The sequence below is a fragment of the Anabrus simplex genome, chromosome 6 (genome assembly GCF_040414725.1).
Source record: "Anabrus simplex isolate iqAnaSimp1 chromosome 6, ASM4041472v1, whole genome shotgun sequence".
Lineage (NCBI taxonomy): Eukaryota > Metazoa > Arthropoda > Insecta > Orthoptera > Tettigoniidae > Anabrus > Anabrus simplex.
Genome location: NC_090270.1, coordinates 208,895,248 through 208,912,577, shown reverse-complemented (window position 1 = coordinate 208,912,577; position 17,330 = coordinate 208,895,248). Strand labels below are relative to the sequence as shown.

Below are 17,330 nucleotides of genomic sequence, written 5' to 3'. Positions count from 1 at the left end.
GTGTGAGAAAGGGAAACCAGGGAAAACCACCTTCAGGGCTGCTGACAGTGGTGTTCAGACACCACTATCTCCTCAATGCAAGCTCACAGCTGCACACCCCTAACCACACAGCCAACTCAGTCAAATGTTTTTTTCATGTCGATCACTGAATGCCTGAACAGAGTTTTAAGGACCAGATGGTGACCCAGGACCAACATATAAGAATATAGCAGAGTAAGTTGCAGAGAATTTGAATTCTATAGAACTAACAGAAAAAGTTTATTTTGCTAAGTGATACGGTGGATTCTTCCAAGGATCATATCTGATTGCACAAAATTTTAAGCTGCCCCAGATTTCAATTATCTCCCCCACTGCCCCACCCCTCACCCTCCATAGTGGTGGGCATCAGTTTACCTTATTCTCTACCTCCAATTCACCATGTTGATAACATTCTCAGACAGTCTGCAATGCTGCATGTCCCTAGCAACTACATCCATCCACTTTATTTTGGGCCTACAGCTGGATCTCCACCCAAGCACTGATAGGCTTAGTACAGTGTTCCCAATTTAATCTGAGGGTTTTCTTCACACATGCCCAAACCAGCGCGGTCTCTTTTCCTGCAACTTATCAGCGATTTAGTGTAACCACGGTTGTCTCGCACAAACTCGTACAATATGCTGCTCCTTGAAATGCCATATATTCACCTGAGCAACTTCATTTCAGTCACCTGGATTGCTCGAATGTAGCTCTGCCATGGTCCATGTATCATTGCTATAGGTTAAGACTGGTTTAATGATCGTCTTGTGTACCAGTCCTTTCATCTTGACAGGCATTCTTATGTTCCATATGAGGCCAATTACTTCCTGCCATTTGATATCAACTGCAAAACTTTATATGAAGGTTATTTTTTGAAATTAAGGACTGGCTGTCCTTACATTTTAAAATCATAGGTGTTTGTTCTTTCAAGCATGCACACCAACTCCCAGGCACCCCTTGCGCAATGACACATGCTTTTTGCCGTGTTGGTACTTTTGTTGTTGCTTTGTACTGTGCAAATGGAACTGGCTAAGATGATCAAGTAGCTTGCCATGTATGTGATACGGTTAGTTATCCAGTTCTTGACAACAAAATATGTGGCACCAGCAAAGATTCTTTTTTTTTTGCTAGGGGCTTTACGTCGCACCGACACAGATAGGTCTTATGGCGACGATGGGATGGGAAAGGGCTAGGAGTTGGAAGGAAGCGGCCGTGGCCTTAATTAAGGTACAGCCCCAGCATTTGCCTGGTGTGAAAATGGGAAACAACGGAAAACCATCTTCAGGGCTGCCGATAGTGGGATTCGAACCTACTATATCCCGGATGCAAGCTCACAGCCGCGCGCCTCTACGCGCACGGCCAACTCGCCCAGTCAGCAAAGATTCATCACCAGATCTGTGAAATATATGGCCCCAACGCAATGTGTGATGGAAAAGTCCATAAGTGGGCAAGATTTCTCAAGGAGAATGTTCACGACAACCCATGCGCTGGTTGCCCATATCGTGTGAGAGGTTGGCACCACACTTTGTGCAGACGATTCAAACTTTTCTATCAATAACTTCACTTTCTGCATATTTCAAGCTCAATTCTGTACTAAATTATGTCAAAATATTGTACTATAGAAAGCTGCGCCATCAGTGGTTTCCGAAGATGCTGACCAAGGAATACAAACTGAAGAGGTGTGTCAGTATGTTGAAATTTTTGAGCCTGTACTATGTGGAAAGTGATGTGTTACTGGGCCACATCGTAACAGGGGATGATGAGACATTGATATTCCACATGACCACTGAATCCCAGCAATCAATGATTGGCAGCACTCATAATCTCCGATGAAAGTAAAATTCAAGCAGACTCTCAACTCACAAGATTACGACAACCATGTTTTGGGACAGACGTGGTGTCCGCTAGAGGACTTCATGCCAACAGGGACAACAATCAATGCAGCTGCATGTCGTTTGACTTCGGCGAAACTTCACCGTGCAACCCAGAGTAAATTCTGTGGCTTTCTGTCTGCTGAAGTATTGCTGATTCATGAAAACACAAAACCTCACACTGCATTTCGAACATAAGCTCACACTGAATCATTTGGCAGGCAGAAATTTGATCACATCCTCCTGAATCCCTGACCTTGCACCCAGCAACTTCCATCTCTTTCATCAACTGAAAAGGTTCCTTGCCAGCAGTCATTTCCACACCAACGAAGAAGTGAAAACAATTGTTCAGATATGGCTCTCATCGCAGGCGGCAGACTTTTCTGATGAGGGTTTATGAGTGATAGGGCAAATGTTTGAACAAAAATGGAGACTATGCAGAAAAGTATCCAAATTTGTGTAGAATCAGATGAAACATAAATTGTCCAAAAATATTCAGTACTTATTTTAGTGCGAAACGGTCCTTACTTAAAAAATAGTCCTTGTATATTGTGACCTCAGTTTTGATTCTCTCATTATGGCAATCCAACTTCATAATAATCTCTGAATAAAAACTACTGCAATAGAGACTTTATATCCAAATTTAGGAAGCGATTGTGTTAGAAATGTATTTACATAGAATGTTCATGGGTGTGTGAATCTAGGTTAATCAAAGTTGTATCTGGGGTGTACTTGACTATGTTTAAATTCTCTAAACTCACTTCTCCCGTCATGGTGGTATGCAATCTGAGAAAGACAAGGAAATGATTAACGTGAAAGAAAAGTCTCTACATAACTAAGGTACCGTATCTTATTTGTATATTAGTACTTTGTTCAGCCGTGGAGTCACTGGAACCATCCAGACTCATTTTTGGTTTTGGCCAGGGGTTCAAGGTCAGATGCCCTTCCTGACACCGCATGACTTGAGATGAAAATCTCAACCCAGGATCGACTGGAATTCAAACCTCCACCTTCCAGGTGGGATGCCAGCAGCTAAGCCACTGGGCTTATTGTGCTCCCACCTATTATATGTAATTTGTATGCAATACTACAAAATCGAATTTGCAACCACCTTCCCAACAAAATAGTCAAGCCATCTACATAACAATCGTATTTCTTTGTACAACATTTCATTACATGTACAATAAAAGAAAATTGACCAACAATGACGTCTCAACATGTCTACAATTTTATTCGTTATCACTTTCCTGAATGAGTGGGATCTAACTAGAAGTTGGATTGGATCACATACCGGTATATTTGAATTCCAAGGATGATTAGCATTTTCAATTGGTTTGGTTTGTTCATGGAGGTGGTACACATCTTAAGAAAGAATTCATTAAACCAAGGTGACAGGAATGGGGTAGACGTGTAAGTCTCATTTGTTATTGTTTTGCAAATAACTGACACAAAGATAAAATTATGTGAGATAGCAGTAAAAATCAGAATTTTGTACGGAACATATGAAAAACAATATCCATAAGGGATATAAAATTCAACAGATAAATATGTTCAGGTTCTTAAGGGTTTTACTCATCTAAGCATTTCAGACATAAGATTGATTGTGTATTCAGTTTGGGTATACTTTTAAGCAGTTATTCTAAATATAATATTTAATTTAGAAAATTAGCTATCCAGAATTAAAGTAACAGCAAAACCAACCAGTTGTCAGTCATTGCAAATATATTTCCCTTTTAATTAGTTATCCCACAACCAAAGCAGTTAGTAATTTGCACCAACACCAAGTAAACCAATTAGTGTTTTAATGATGTGTAATTACCTAGTGCCAACACCAGGTAACGTTGGTATACTCGATGCTCGATGAATTGAACCTAACCTAAAAGGTAAGTGATGCAGAAATACAAAATTAAAGTACCAGTACCAAAAAATTAATTCCAAGTGTATCTCAATCACAGATTAAATACCAATGCAATACATAATAGTGAATTTTTGGGTCCTATTTTTATGAGGGAAGTTTGGATTTAAGGCCTTAATATGAAGGCCATCTGCAATTCAAAACCCATCACTGCTTGGTAAGAGATCATCACCAATGTATCTTGAAGAACATGACTTTCACTGAAGATATTAATTTATGTCACTACCATAGTAAATAAACTACATTTATAAAACAATATGCAGAGAAAAACAATCGTTTTAGAGACATGAACAAGGAAAGAAGCAATGAACAGACAAGAACATATTTCAAAATGTTGAAGAATGATAAACTGCATGTGCTAATTTTTTCATTGTTCATGTAAAAGTGAATGAGAAAAATAAAATAGAGTAACCATATCATCTTAGTTTGTATGCACCTGCATGTCAATTTTGATGTTCCATTTTATTTTACCTGATGGCAGAGAAATTGGAACTCTGTTACATGACCTACTGATGAGTTTTCATTAATTCTGTCGGATAAACCCCAAGTAGATCACCAGAAATCTTTTACATGCTGACGTATGATATGGAATGCCACCTTTCAAAAATCTGACCAATCTGACCCATAATCTGGAGGCTGACACTCTACGATTTATCCACATACGGAGCTAGTCGTGTGCTCAACATCCTTTCAATTGCTATGGATTTTTTTAAGATACACCATCTTTCAATTGAAAAGTGTTTCTTCAGTGTACCAGCAAATTTACAGGCATGGATCTCTCTCAAGTGTTTAATCAACTATGTTACATGGCCAGGAAAGAAAGAAAATGTAGAAGATGTAGGATAAGAGCTCTAATTTCCTAAATGATTTATTTTTCATTGCTTTGGAGGAATGCAACGGGCTGAACAAACTAGAATATCTTCCTTTTCTTGACACATGTTGGAATCTCACAATTTGAACTATCCCTTTGTTAGACATGGGTTAAGAAGACATCAACCTAAACCATAGAAATTTCTTTTGTTTAGAAACTGTGCTGTATGAATAACTTTAAACCATATCATATCCATTTTCTTTTGATATATTTCCATCTCATTACTGTAAATCAACAATTCATAACACATCTAATCCAGCTACCTCATTCAGCCAAGTATCCTTTTTCTCTTCTCTAATATCCTAGGATATTACAGGCACTTTATTACAAGACTATCTCTTTGCCAAATTATTTCTTACTAGTCTGCAAGTAAAACTCCCATCATTTCTAAACATTCATAGTTTGCTCAAACCACTTCTCCCTACTTGCATAACCCCCCACCTTTTTCCCCATGCAAGTGTCATCTCTAGCTGTCCAGAATGGAATGTCAATGGAATAGCAAAATTAGCTGTCGGAACACAAGACTGAACATTGTTTACTCTCTCTTGATACAATGGTAAGCAAACCTAGGGACAAGCAATGTCCATGGATGCAGTCCAAAAGCACAAGGTGAACATGAGATTTTTAGACTTTTATAGGTAATTTGTCTTAATGAGCTACAGATAACTGAATGGCCCATGGAGAATGTTTAGATGTTCTTATCCAAGACTGAATGATTATGAGGCTTGAGAAAGTGTCTCAGTGTGGTCCAAGAGACTGGGATAGCGTAAGACACTGGATTGAGAGTGTGAATAGCATTCAAAAAGTAGTAGAACAGTAGAGTTTTGGAAGAATTAGCTGTCACGTGGCCACCACAATGGGAACCATTGACATCAATGTCAATTTTCTAGATCAGAACAGTTCCTTGATTGTCCTTCGAAGGCAATGCGAATCCCATTTCCATCTGTGAGGATAGGGCCCTAATGTTGAAGACAGCACAAACAACTAGTCCCTCAGCCAGATGAAATAACCATTTGCTGTTAAAATCACCAACCCAGTCAGGAATCAAACCCAGGACCCCTTGGACCAAAGAGAGGGGTCATTACATTCATTTAACAAGGATACTGCCATGTCTAGAAAGTATCTACTATATGCCCTAAGCTCTGACTTAACTCTGATTTCCTATGTACCAAAGATTTTTAGTAATACTTCTAGCACCATCGTCTATCTACAGAAGGGACTAACTGTACTTTCTTTTTATTAGGAGGAACCGTTCAATAAAATCATCCTGTTAAAAAGTCCCAACTTTCTGACATTCAAATTTTCTATTCCTAACAGTCCAGCAACCATTCCCATAGATTTTATTCTTTCAAAATTACCCAAGATACGGGCCCAAGCGTAAGATGATATTTAAAATTCTTGCCTACAGTTTTTATTGGCTTGGTCATGGTACCTGTAGTAACAAATTCTGCCACTTAATGGCACTTGAGGGTAGTTTTTATTGTTTTTCACAAATCAAGAAGTGAGAAAGTGGATCATCAATGCAGGGCCGTATTCAGACACACGCAACAAGTACAGCTGCACAGGGTGGCAGAATTTTTGGGGTGGCAATATATGACTGGACGTAGAGAGAAATTCTTAAGGCTTTTTTACTGTTATTATTTTAATATTGTCCGACTCGTTGGCTAAATGGTCAGCGTACTGACCTCCGGTTCAGAAAGTCCCGGGTTCGATTCCCGGCCGGGTAGGGAAATTTAACCTTCATTGGTTACTTCCAATGGCCCGGGGGGCTGGGTGTTTGTGCTATCCCCAACATCCCTGCAACTCACACACCATACATAATACTATCCTCCACGTCAATAACACGCAATTACCTACACATGGCAGATGCCGCCCACCCTCATCGAAGGGTCTGCCTTACAAAAGCTGCACTTGGTTAGAAATAGCTACACGGAATTATTATTATTATTATTATTATTATTATTATTATTATTATTATTATTATTATTATTATTATTTTAATATTAATGCACTGACTTACAGTACAAAAGTACACTATTTAAAATTAAGCTGGTAGCAGCTCTCACAAATGAATTTACACCTGCAGGAATAGTGAATGAACAGAGTACGAGTGTCTTATGTAAAGGTTGACTGAAAATACTGTAAGCAACCAGCTCTGATCTTTCTTTCTCTAGGTGACAGCACTAAATGCAGATCATTAGAGATGGACTGATTATTTATGAATCCTGTTTCTTCTATTCTCTATAGCCTGCATGTTATTCATTAACTCCAATTCAAACTCAAAGTTGTGCTGGCAGAATCGTCGTTTCCTCTTCCTCAGTTTATGCGAGTTTTATTAAACTTTAACAGAGTAGTTGTTTTATGATCAGATATAACCTTAAGTTTCTACATTTTTTTTCTCTAGTTTATGCACAGGGAACTGGATGAGCCGATGTTCGGACAGTGCCGGCCCTGCGAGAAAAATGCTGATTGTACTCATAACTATTGGTTAAAAAATTGTACATATCAAAACAAAGACGCCGACTTCTCTCAGTCCTTGAAGTGACATTATGAAGGTATACAACGATTTTGCACCAAATACCATTTCAGAGGGATTTAGTGAATGAAGAAATCGATAATTGAGAATATCTTGCTTATTCCAACCAAGGAACTCCATGCCTCTTACAGATTTGGTGGTTCATCCCATTTTGTAACATCAGCTTTCAGTGATCAGAGCGTCTGCCTCCACAGCACAAGGATTAGCACTATTAGCTGCCGTCCTCAGAGCCCCGGGTTCTATTCCTAGTACTACCAGAAATGGCAGTAGGGCTGGTATGTGGTTAAAATGGTACATGCAGCTCACCTCCATTGGGAGGTGTGCCTGAAGAGAGCTGCACCACCTCAGGATGAGGACACAAGTTTACTTTAGTGGTCAGTCATGCTGGCCAACAAATAGCTGAACGTAAAAATACTGTCTCTCACAGAGACTGCTTGTTAAAGGTGAAAGACTGAAGAAATGAGATGAAAACTGCTAGTTCATAATCTATATTTAACACTTACAGAGTATCAAAGGGCATAGTGGTAAAGTACATTGCAATACTTGTACACTATTCAAAAAGTTTGGTGCAATACATGGGATATACCGTATTTTACGGCATAATCGTCGCACTTTTTACACCAAAATTTTCGAAAAAAATTGTAGGGTGCGACCATTATACGATGAATATTTAATACCAGTATTTGTATTACTCAAAAAATGTATTTATAACTAAATTGTATTTGATACAAATTTAAGATGCACGCAATACTCGCGTTTATACATCAAAATAATTAAAATAGTCTAAAACAAAATTCATAATTTTTCGCAACAATTCGGCGAACGTTTTTCCAACCTGAAAATAAAAATGAACGTATTAAGTTAATTTGTCATTAATTTGAGTATTAAAGTTAAAATATTACACTTGCAAAAAATTATCGCTTTGTTGTGAAATGCGGACTTACCGGTACGCAATTTATTCCAAATCTTCGGTGTCGCTATCGCAGGTTTTGCTATCTGATGCGCCGTCCTCGCCTCTGTTAATACCAGTATCAGATTCTTCGTCTCCCTGCCACACTGCGTCATCTTCGGAACCGTCTAGTGCATTCGAAATCCCAGTCCTTTTGAAGCTCTTGGAGACTAATTCAGGTGGTATAAGATCCCAACTCTTCTTCACCCACGAGCATAACAAGTCCAAGGGTGGACGCCTGATATTTCCGGCGGGCGTCAATTGCTGATCGCCGCTCATCATCCACTCGTTGTAAAATCGACGTAAGTGGTCTTTAAAGGGTTTATTAACACATACGTCTAGTGGCTGCAAAGCAGATGTTAGGCCACCAGGAATGACTATCTGTCGTGTATGATGTAAGGCGGCAACTTTCTCCCGTCAGCTGTAATGGCTAGCATTGCCATGCATCGCAACTTCTCACTACCGCTGGTTTTCATTAATACACTCCGTGATCCTTTTAGCGCAATAGTGCTGTTGCGAGGCATATCAAAAAAAGATTGGAGTCTGATCGGCATTACCGATTTGAGAAAGCAAGTACGAAGTTTCCTTGCGCAAACTTATGACAAATCGGTGAAAATTTACAAGCTTGTCCGTGTAATCAGCAGGCAACTTTTGGCTTAGTGTTGTTCTCCTTCGCACTGACAGATTGTGTCGTCGCATGAACCCCTTAATCCACCCACGAGTCGCCTTAAACTGAGTTACCGGTATGTTGTGTTTGCGCGCTACCTCCTGTCCCTTAATTTGTAACATTTCATATGATACACTGCAGCCATTGTTACGTACTTCACTGACTTACCTAAACACTTCTTCGTCAATTATAGGAAACTTCCCTGTTTTAGGACCTCTAAACGCGCGTCTAGAAGGGTTTGTGCTTTTTAACTTGTTTTTTACTTTCCGCCAGTCACGCACCAACTTTTCACTCACAGAAAATTTTCTTTCTGCAGCTCTGTTCCCGTGCTGTTCAGCGAAGGCAATTACGCTTAGCTTGAAGCCCGCAGAATAGTTTCTATATTTACCCATAATCGCTTATAAATGCTTCACACGTTAATGTTTTGCGATATAAATGACTTTCCGTAATTGTTCACTATTAAAACAAATTATTTCTGCAAACACCCAAAACACAAATTAAAAACTTAAATTCTCATGCACACATGTCTACAGTAATCACGTAAATCTGAAACAAATAAATGCATCTGTGATCTGTCCATTCCAGAGCAGCCAATACTGTTAGGCAGCAAGAAAGCATGCAACAATTTATCAGTTTAGCTCGTTGGTTGCGACACACTACTGCGCTTGCGCAAAGCTCGCAAACCGGAGCTCTAGCTAGCGCGGTGTAGATCTACTGTGTAGTTGACTGTATTTTGAGACGTCAGTAACAAACATTTATTTTTTTCAATTTCTTTTAAACATACGGTAATTAGGTTAATATTTCTTCCCAGTTATTGATGATTTTACATTACATTACTGACGAGTTTATAAAATAAAACTTTAATAGCATTGGATAATAATTATCTTGACTGCTTGGATAAAAGTTTTCATCCCATGCCCGGACACTTATGACGTAGTAGTAAGATAAGAGTCTAGCGATGACAACTGAGACATCGTAAATAATTCGGCTGAATAATTCCGTGGAAATCTGCGTTATCGTCTTGGATTTCACTTCGTGCGCAATAACACAGGAGCCGGCCCCATGGTGTAGGGGTAGCGTGCTTGCCTCTTACACGGAGGCCTCGGGTTCAATTCACGGCCGGGTCAGGGAATTTTACCTGTATCTGAGGGCTGGTTCGAGGTCCATTCAACCTACCTAGCCGGTATTTCCTGGCGACGTTGCCGATAAGCGATAACTTACAGCCTTACGTATTTCAAATGGGAACTCATAATATGTAGGTGGTGAATAAATAGTACACTGTCTCGCGACCACGTTGTCAAACTGCCGATAGCCTACCGGTAAGCATAATATGTAGGTGGTGAATAAATAGTACACTGTCTCGCGACCACGTTGTCAAACTGCCGATAGTCTACCGGTAAGCCATGCGTCGTACATATACCGGTATTATTTATTTATACGTTGTGCAACATGTCGCAAACGTGACTGTGTTGCCAAATTGCCCATAAACCATACACGTATTTAAATTGCGCATTCATGTGCAATTTACGTTGCAGTTCCATTTACCTTTTAACCAGATTAGTGAACAAAATTTGGACGCGCGACGATTATGTAATTAAAGGTTTAAAGTCCGATTTTTGTATTGAAAATAAAGGATGCGACGATTACGCGGTGGCGACGATTATGCTGTGAAATACGGTAAATATAGAAGACAGCACCTTCCAGATAGTGTATCACAAGATCCATCGAGTAAATACAGAGGTGGAGTTTTTTTTTTTTTTTTTTTTTTTTTTTTTTTTTTTTTTTTTAACACTTAATTTGCCTAATTTCTGGGGGATAAGTACAAAATATGGGCTTGATACTGATACTGAGAAGCACCACATTATCAAGCTATTTTATCTGCTCAGTACCAAAACATAACTACAGATATGACAACATAATGATCTTTGGGGTCAATATATTCCAGGTTATGAACTATAGACTAGATGTGGAATATCAGGGTCTGACTAACAAATATACACATGATATGATATGATATTATATTATATAAACCAACTGTAGAAGTAAAGAAAAAGAAAAGAAAAGAAAGCCAAACAAAGGAAGAGATATTGAAAATGAACTCCTAACTGATGGCTTTCTACAGGAATCAAGAAGTTTTAAGATCAGGGTATGTCAGAGTGCATGCACCAGTGCACTGCGCAGTGCACGGTGCAAAAGACTACTTTGCTTGGTTGACCTGAGTGCAGACCCCCACTCCTCGATTTGAGCAATAGCGCTGTCTCTCTCTTTCCCCACACCTGTCTCCCTCTTCCTCAGTTGCTCTGTAGCGCTCCAAATCTGAGCCGAGCTTAGCAGAGTCGCCCCGAGATGACACGCTGGTCCGAGCTAAGCCGAGTGGGACCAATGCACTGTGCACAGGACCTCTGTGCCTCAGTTTGCATGTGTGAGATTTTGGGCATTTGAGAGGCCCTGTGTAAGATGATCATAAAAGGCTAACCAATTATTAACATTTATTAAAACTGGAGATTTATTTTTAACACAAAAGCCTAATACCTTCCTTGAAATAAGCCCCATTTTATTTGTTTTTCCTCTAATCATTTTTATGATAAAAATCAAGGAAGTGTTACCCAAATTTATCACTCCTATTTCAAATAGTATTCTTTTCATATTAACAAAAATTATGATTCACTGTTTGGTTATAATCTGTGAGTGATGACACATCAATGGTTAAACTTAATAAAATAAATTAAATTAAATTAAATTAAATTAAATTAAATTAAATTAAATTAAATTAAATTAAAAGGACAATAATGTTACATTTTCTTTACATTTCTAAGAATTATATTTAAATATTTGTGCATTAGTAAATTTTAAAATGATTATTTTTACCAACACTTTCACCATTTAACTGAATTAGAGCACTGAAAGCATTAAAATATCTAACATGCAAATTAATTTGTTACTGGTATTTGGTGCAAAGTATGCTTGTGAGCAGTAATATCAGTTTTTGCACCATTGCTGTGATTTTATAAAGCTCAGATTCAATAAGGTCCAAATGTTTAATGTCAGAATCTAGGCTAGGATTGGTCAAGAACAGGAACGCATTTTTTAATTACTTCTCAACAACACACATCCTATATCTCTTGCCAATATGCATTTCCTTCTTCTCTAATGACCAGTCAATTAATACTCTGGGAGAAACAATTAAATTATATCCCTACTCGAAGAAATCATTCACAATGAGCAATAGAACTAAGATTCTTGTATGCTAAATTCATGCAAATGAATGAGTTATGCAGTCAAACAATTTAAAATGCATTTACTGAAACTTAGATCACATCCTACCTAGACGTAGTGCCGCTGGCTGGACTGACCAACCCTGTAGGAGTTCGTGGGCGACTGCCAGGAGTACCATTCACTGGTACTGTCAGCTTTCGAGCGGCACTGCCCGTTGTACCGCCACGAGCTGGTGTTGTGCTTGGAGTAATTCGTCGATGGATTGGAATGCGACTTGTTGGTGTACCATCATCTAATACACAATAAAGAAATTATAACTTTCATGAAGCTATAAAAATATAACAAAGAGTTCATTACAACTCAAAAATACTTCCAAATCTGTTCTGACTTAAACATTCACAGAAAGTATTTAATTAAAAAGCAAGAGAATCAAGAGACTAAAGAGACTAAGATTATAACTCGCCAACTTCTCACAACATACAAAATACATAATAAGATGAAACTAGATGTATTGTAGGTTACCTTAAATGCTAAATATTTTCCACAGCCCTGTTTAAATGGTATATTTTGTAGAGCTAGACAGGTTATCAGAAACTTGAAAGGAGTTACTACCCGGCACATACTGGCAGATACCATGAAAAAAGAAAGGAGGGAAATTACCTAGACAACGGTAAATGAAAACGCCTATTCCCATAAGCTACCCATCCTTACTGCAGCACTTCCAAATTAACAAAAATGACATTAAACATTTAAAAAGTGACACTATCCTCTGCTCTAACCAAATTTCCAATCATTTTACTTTACCTGTACTGTCGAGAGAAAGAGTGGAGCCATGCCTGCTTGGAGGCTTGCTTCCCTGTCTACTAGGAGGTCTGCTGCTGGGCCGGCTATTAGGGCGACTGCCAGCCTTACTACCAGGTAGGCTACCACCTGAAATTAAGATAAAACACAGTAGAAGAACAGAGATCTGACAAGTGTACCTACTGTATAGGTACAAAGCTAACAGTAATGTTGAAATTCTTGGATGAAGGATACAGGAAGCATCTATTTAGCATTACACTGAGAAAGCATTACTAAATTAACCAAAGGATTGATCTATGAAATTTGACTCCTATGTAAACAAAATGGGAATTAATTACTATTTTACCAAGTAGAATTTCAACAGAATTGACATATACATGATTTGTTTCACGTCTTTCTGAAAGATGACAATGTAATTGTTTTTAGTTTTCAATATTTCAATCCAGGGTCTTATAAGTCAAAGTAAAAGGTCAAAGTCAAAGTCGAAGATACCCATCTCCCCTAATCTCGAAAACCATAGATTACGGAGAGGGTATTGTTTATTGTAATCTTTTCATAATTTGTGATACATGCAGTATACAAAAATAGAAGGAGTAACCTGAAATGACTATTGAAATTGTATTAATAAATGGAACTTACAATGAATAATAATATAAACACAGATGATTAGAAATTGAACAGAGAAAGAATAACCAGAAATGAATGTTGGAATTGTGTTGATAGATGGAACTTTAAAAAGAAAAACCAAAACATCAATGAATATTAATATAAAACGCAAACCAAACTTCAAAGAAGCTCAATATTGTCTTTTCAGACTGAGAAAAAAAAGGAAAAATGAAAATTAGTATTAACTTTTCAGACTATTGGCAATACGGCAGACTAATAGAACTACTACGACAAAGTAGTTCCATACTACACCTTAAATCTACGTACCTAATAGCTCTAGACTTCAACGGAGTTATATTGTCTAAGATTACTCTAGGCTCAAATTCAGTTCCTGGCTGACATGTATCACATCATTTCCTTCCCTTAGTTTCCTGCTCCACATTCCCCTAATAATGTTAAATAATTTTGCGATTCTGTCCGAGTGCATCCATTCTCTGTTCAATGACTATACAATTGTGTACAGCTGCTTTTCGTTATCAATTTTTCTTACATCCTCCTCGACTATAAATTTCTCTTGTATTTGCTTTATCTCAATAAACAGAGAGGTGGATGATCCGCTAAGTCAATACTATGCGTTAATTTTTAAAATATTTACCTTTCACTTTAACATTATGTCTAGTACATGTTTCGAGAATATGCACAGTCTCTTCTTCAGCTAGTTAAACTAAAATTCCTGTATACAATACGACCTGCTTTATCTCTGAGCAATTTATTATAAGGTGTGCCCATCCCATTTCTTCAGAACAGAGCAAACATTTATTTTCATCTCTGTTTTGTCTGTATGCATTATTTCTATGTATCCCCATTAACCCGATGAGTGCTACGACCGCCTATAGACGGGCTGACACGGCCGGTCCACCAGTGCTATGCCCATCTATAGACGGTTCGTGAGAATTTCAATTTTTTTTTAGTTTCCCCGGTTCACTTTCGAGTGCGAATTTGATCTCTGACATGTCCTGCCATCTGTTGGGCATTATGCAGAACTAACTGATCAGAGATTATAGCTTCGGGAAGTAACTTACAGAGCTTTTTGTAGACGTCTGGAGTTCACCTGTGATGTAAACAAACATGGCGGAACAACAATTTATTTGCTCTTGCAGCAATGTTATTTCGGATCACAGAATCTTTCAGTTATTAACCACAGCGGAAAGTGATGATGGAGATAATCATTTTAAGGTATTGTTAAGTTATTTTGAAAGTGAGAGTGATAGAGGGAGTGCCAAAAATATTGTATGTGAGAGAGAAACAGAGCCTCCTCCTAAACGAAAGAACAAAAACACGGTGAGTACAAAAGCTATTTTATCACTAATTTCGTAGTGGATGGATTACTTTTCTTCACCAGAGTTTCGGGTAACTGTGACAGGCTCTGAGCGCCAAGTAGTGTTTGATGACAACCGAAAATCATTGATTTTTTAGAAACTTTTGTGCCAGTGGAGTTGGTGCAGATAGTTGAACAAATCAGCATCACAAACAACCAGTAGAAAACATTTAACTATCACCACATTCCAGGTTTGGAAAGTATTTTAAAATATCAACTTATATACTTCTAAGAAGTTACATGTATTAGTTGCCTACAGATTTTAGGAAATAATATTATTATGGGCTCTTTACTTTGTATAAAGATAATGCACGCATGGGCACACAAGTGTAATTTTGTTTTCTCTCAAAGTAATATTGAACATAAGTGTAGGATTTTCCATTTGCATTTATATTTATAAACAAAAAACATTTACAAACATTTTAAGCTAACCACCCCCACTGAAAAGTGAACTGGTAACTCAGCACTTAAAAGGTTAACCACCATATTATATCCCTCATTCCCTTTTTTGTTATAATCTCTACATTTATCCTCATCTCCCACTTGCATTACAAAATTCTTCTAATGACCTCTTACTTCTACATTGTGCAGCAATACATTGCTTTTCAATATCCTGAACTCTTAGGACTATTTTTTTTTTTTTTTTAACATATTCTCATCTTCTCTATACAGTCTCTTTTCCAGTAATATCCCATTCCTATTGTTTCCAAAATGTTCCGTACCCCATCCACCCAGTATCCTTGGTTCTGATGTTTCATATGGTGTTGATATGCTATCTGTAATACTTCGCCACCTTCTCGCAGCTTCAGTCTCAACCAATACTTCATTATCTTTTGAATAATATCCGCTTGCAGACTTACATTGTTGCACATCATTCTCACTCCACAGTTAGCTGTACAACTGGGTAGTCCCATAATTATTTTACCAAATCTACTCATAATTGTATCAAGTGAATCAACCCTCCCTTCAACTCCCCAGATTTCCGCTCTGTACAACACTAGATTTAATTAATGCATATTTTTATACATTATTTGTATACATTTTTATACACTCCGTAATCTGTGTTGGGCACCTTTTTCTCCAGTATGTTAATGGCTGATGTGCACTCATACCCTTTATTTTAGCTCTTTTCTTTGCTCTGCCCATTTTCCATTTCCGCTTAATATCAAGCCCAAATATTCTACTTTCTTGACAACTTCTAATCTCGTCTCGCCCATCCACAATTTTTCATTCTTTGACAATTTATATCCTTTTTTACACACCATTACCTTGGTTTTCTGTGCATTAACTTTTTAATTCCACTCTTTATAGTAATTTACCACTACATTTATACTACCCTGCATACTATTGGGTGTCAAAGTGAGCAGAAGGATGTCATCAGCAAAAATGAGACCCGGAAGATCCTGGTTCTCAAGACTTGGGTAAGCCCCTGCCTCAAAACCTTTCAATTGAAAGATATAATTTATAAACAACAAGAACAGTAGAGGTGACAACTTACAACCCTGTTTCGACCCTACTTTAAAGAATATTTCCCTAAATACTACTCCCTCCTTAATTTTAATTGAGCACTTCACTTCTGAGTATACGTTCTCAACCACTCTTATCTTCCGAGACACCCACCCCTATCCTTCTCATCTTGGCTATGACTGCCCCTCTGCTTACAGAATCCAATGCTTTCTCCAAGTCAATAGCAGTAATGTACAATTTTCCACCTTTCTTTTTTACATACTTATCCATTATTGTTTTCACTACAAAAATATTATCAGCTGTTCTCATCCTCTCTCTAAAGCCTGACTGAAGTCTCTCTAGAATCAATCCCCCCCTCCGCCCACTTCATAATCCTTTTTGCTAACACACCTGTGTATATTTTACTTAATGTATCCAACAAGTTATGCCCCTATAGTTCTTTGGGTTAGCTTTATCTCCTTTCTTCTTATAGATTGGGCAGATCACTCCCTCTTTCCAAGATTTGGGAAACTCCCCCGCTTCAAATATTCTGTTGCACAATTTCAGCATACTTTCTAGGATATCCTTATTCTGTGCTACCTGCTTCCAAAATTTGTTAGTGATACCCGAAACGGCTCATGATTTGCCTTTCTTGGCTTTCCCTAAAACCTCTCTTACTTCTTCTATCGATATTTCCTTATCTAATAAGGCACAGTACACCCCAGCCCTACCGATATTCCGTTTTCTTCTATTTTCGGTCTCCACCAATCTTCAACCCCTAATAATTTCTTATAGTGCTCCACCCAGATAGCCTGACCTATTTCAGCCTGCCGAGGAAGTTTCTGCATTCCACAGATCCTCTTAATTGTACCACCATACTTTTCTACTTTCATTCTGTTTTGCATTACTATTCAAATCTAACAACTCTCTGCTCCTGCCATTCGGACTTAGTTGTATGAAGTATTTCACTATATTCTTTTCTCAAGTAACAAAATTAAATCCTATGATTTTCTCCCCCGTGATTTCTATACGCCCTGAATGCTTTCAGTCCTTCATACT

The 17,330-nt window shown here is 38.0% G+C and overlaps 1 protein-coding gene across 1 annotated transcript in view; it reads right to left on the bottom strand.

The window, feature by feature from the left end:
• The window catches only part of shot (dystonin-like protein short stop), a 695,338-nt gene that overhangs the window by 15,080 nt on the left and 662,928 nt on the right, over window positions 1–17,330 (bottom strand). Inside the window, exons 85-87 of the mRNA XM_067150176.2 lie at window positions 12,845–12,970; window positions 12,149–12,332; window positions 3,706–3,762 (exon numbers count right to left, since the gene is read on the bottom strand). Of these exons, the coding sequence (XP_067006277.2) occupies window positions 3,706–3,762; window positions 12,149–12,332; window positions 12,845–12,970 (367 nt within the window). The remainder of the gene's footprint in view (window positions 1–3,705; window positions 3,763–12,148; window positions 12,333–12,844; window positions 12,971–17,330) is intronic.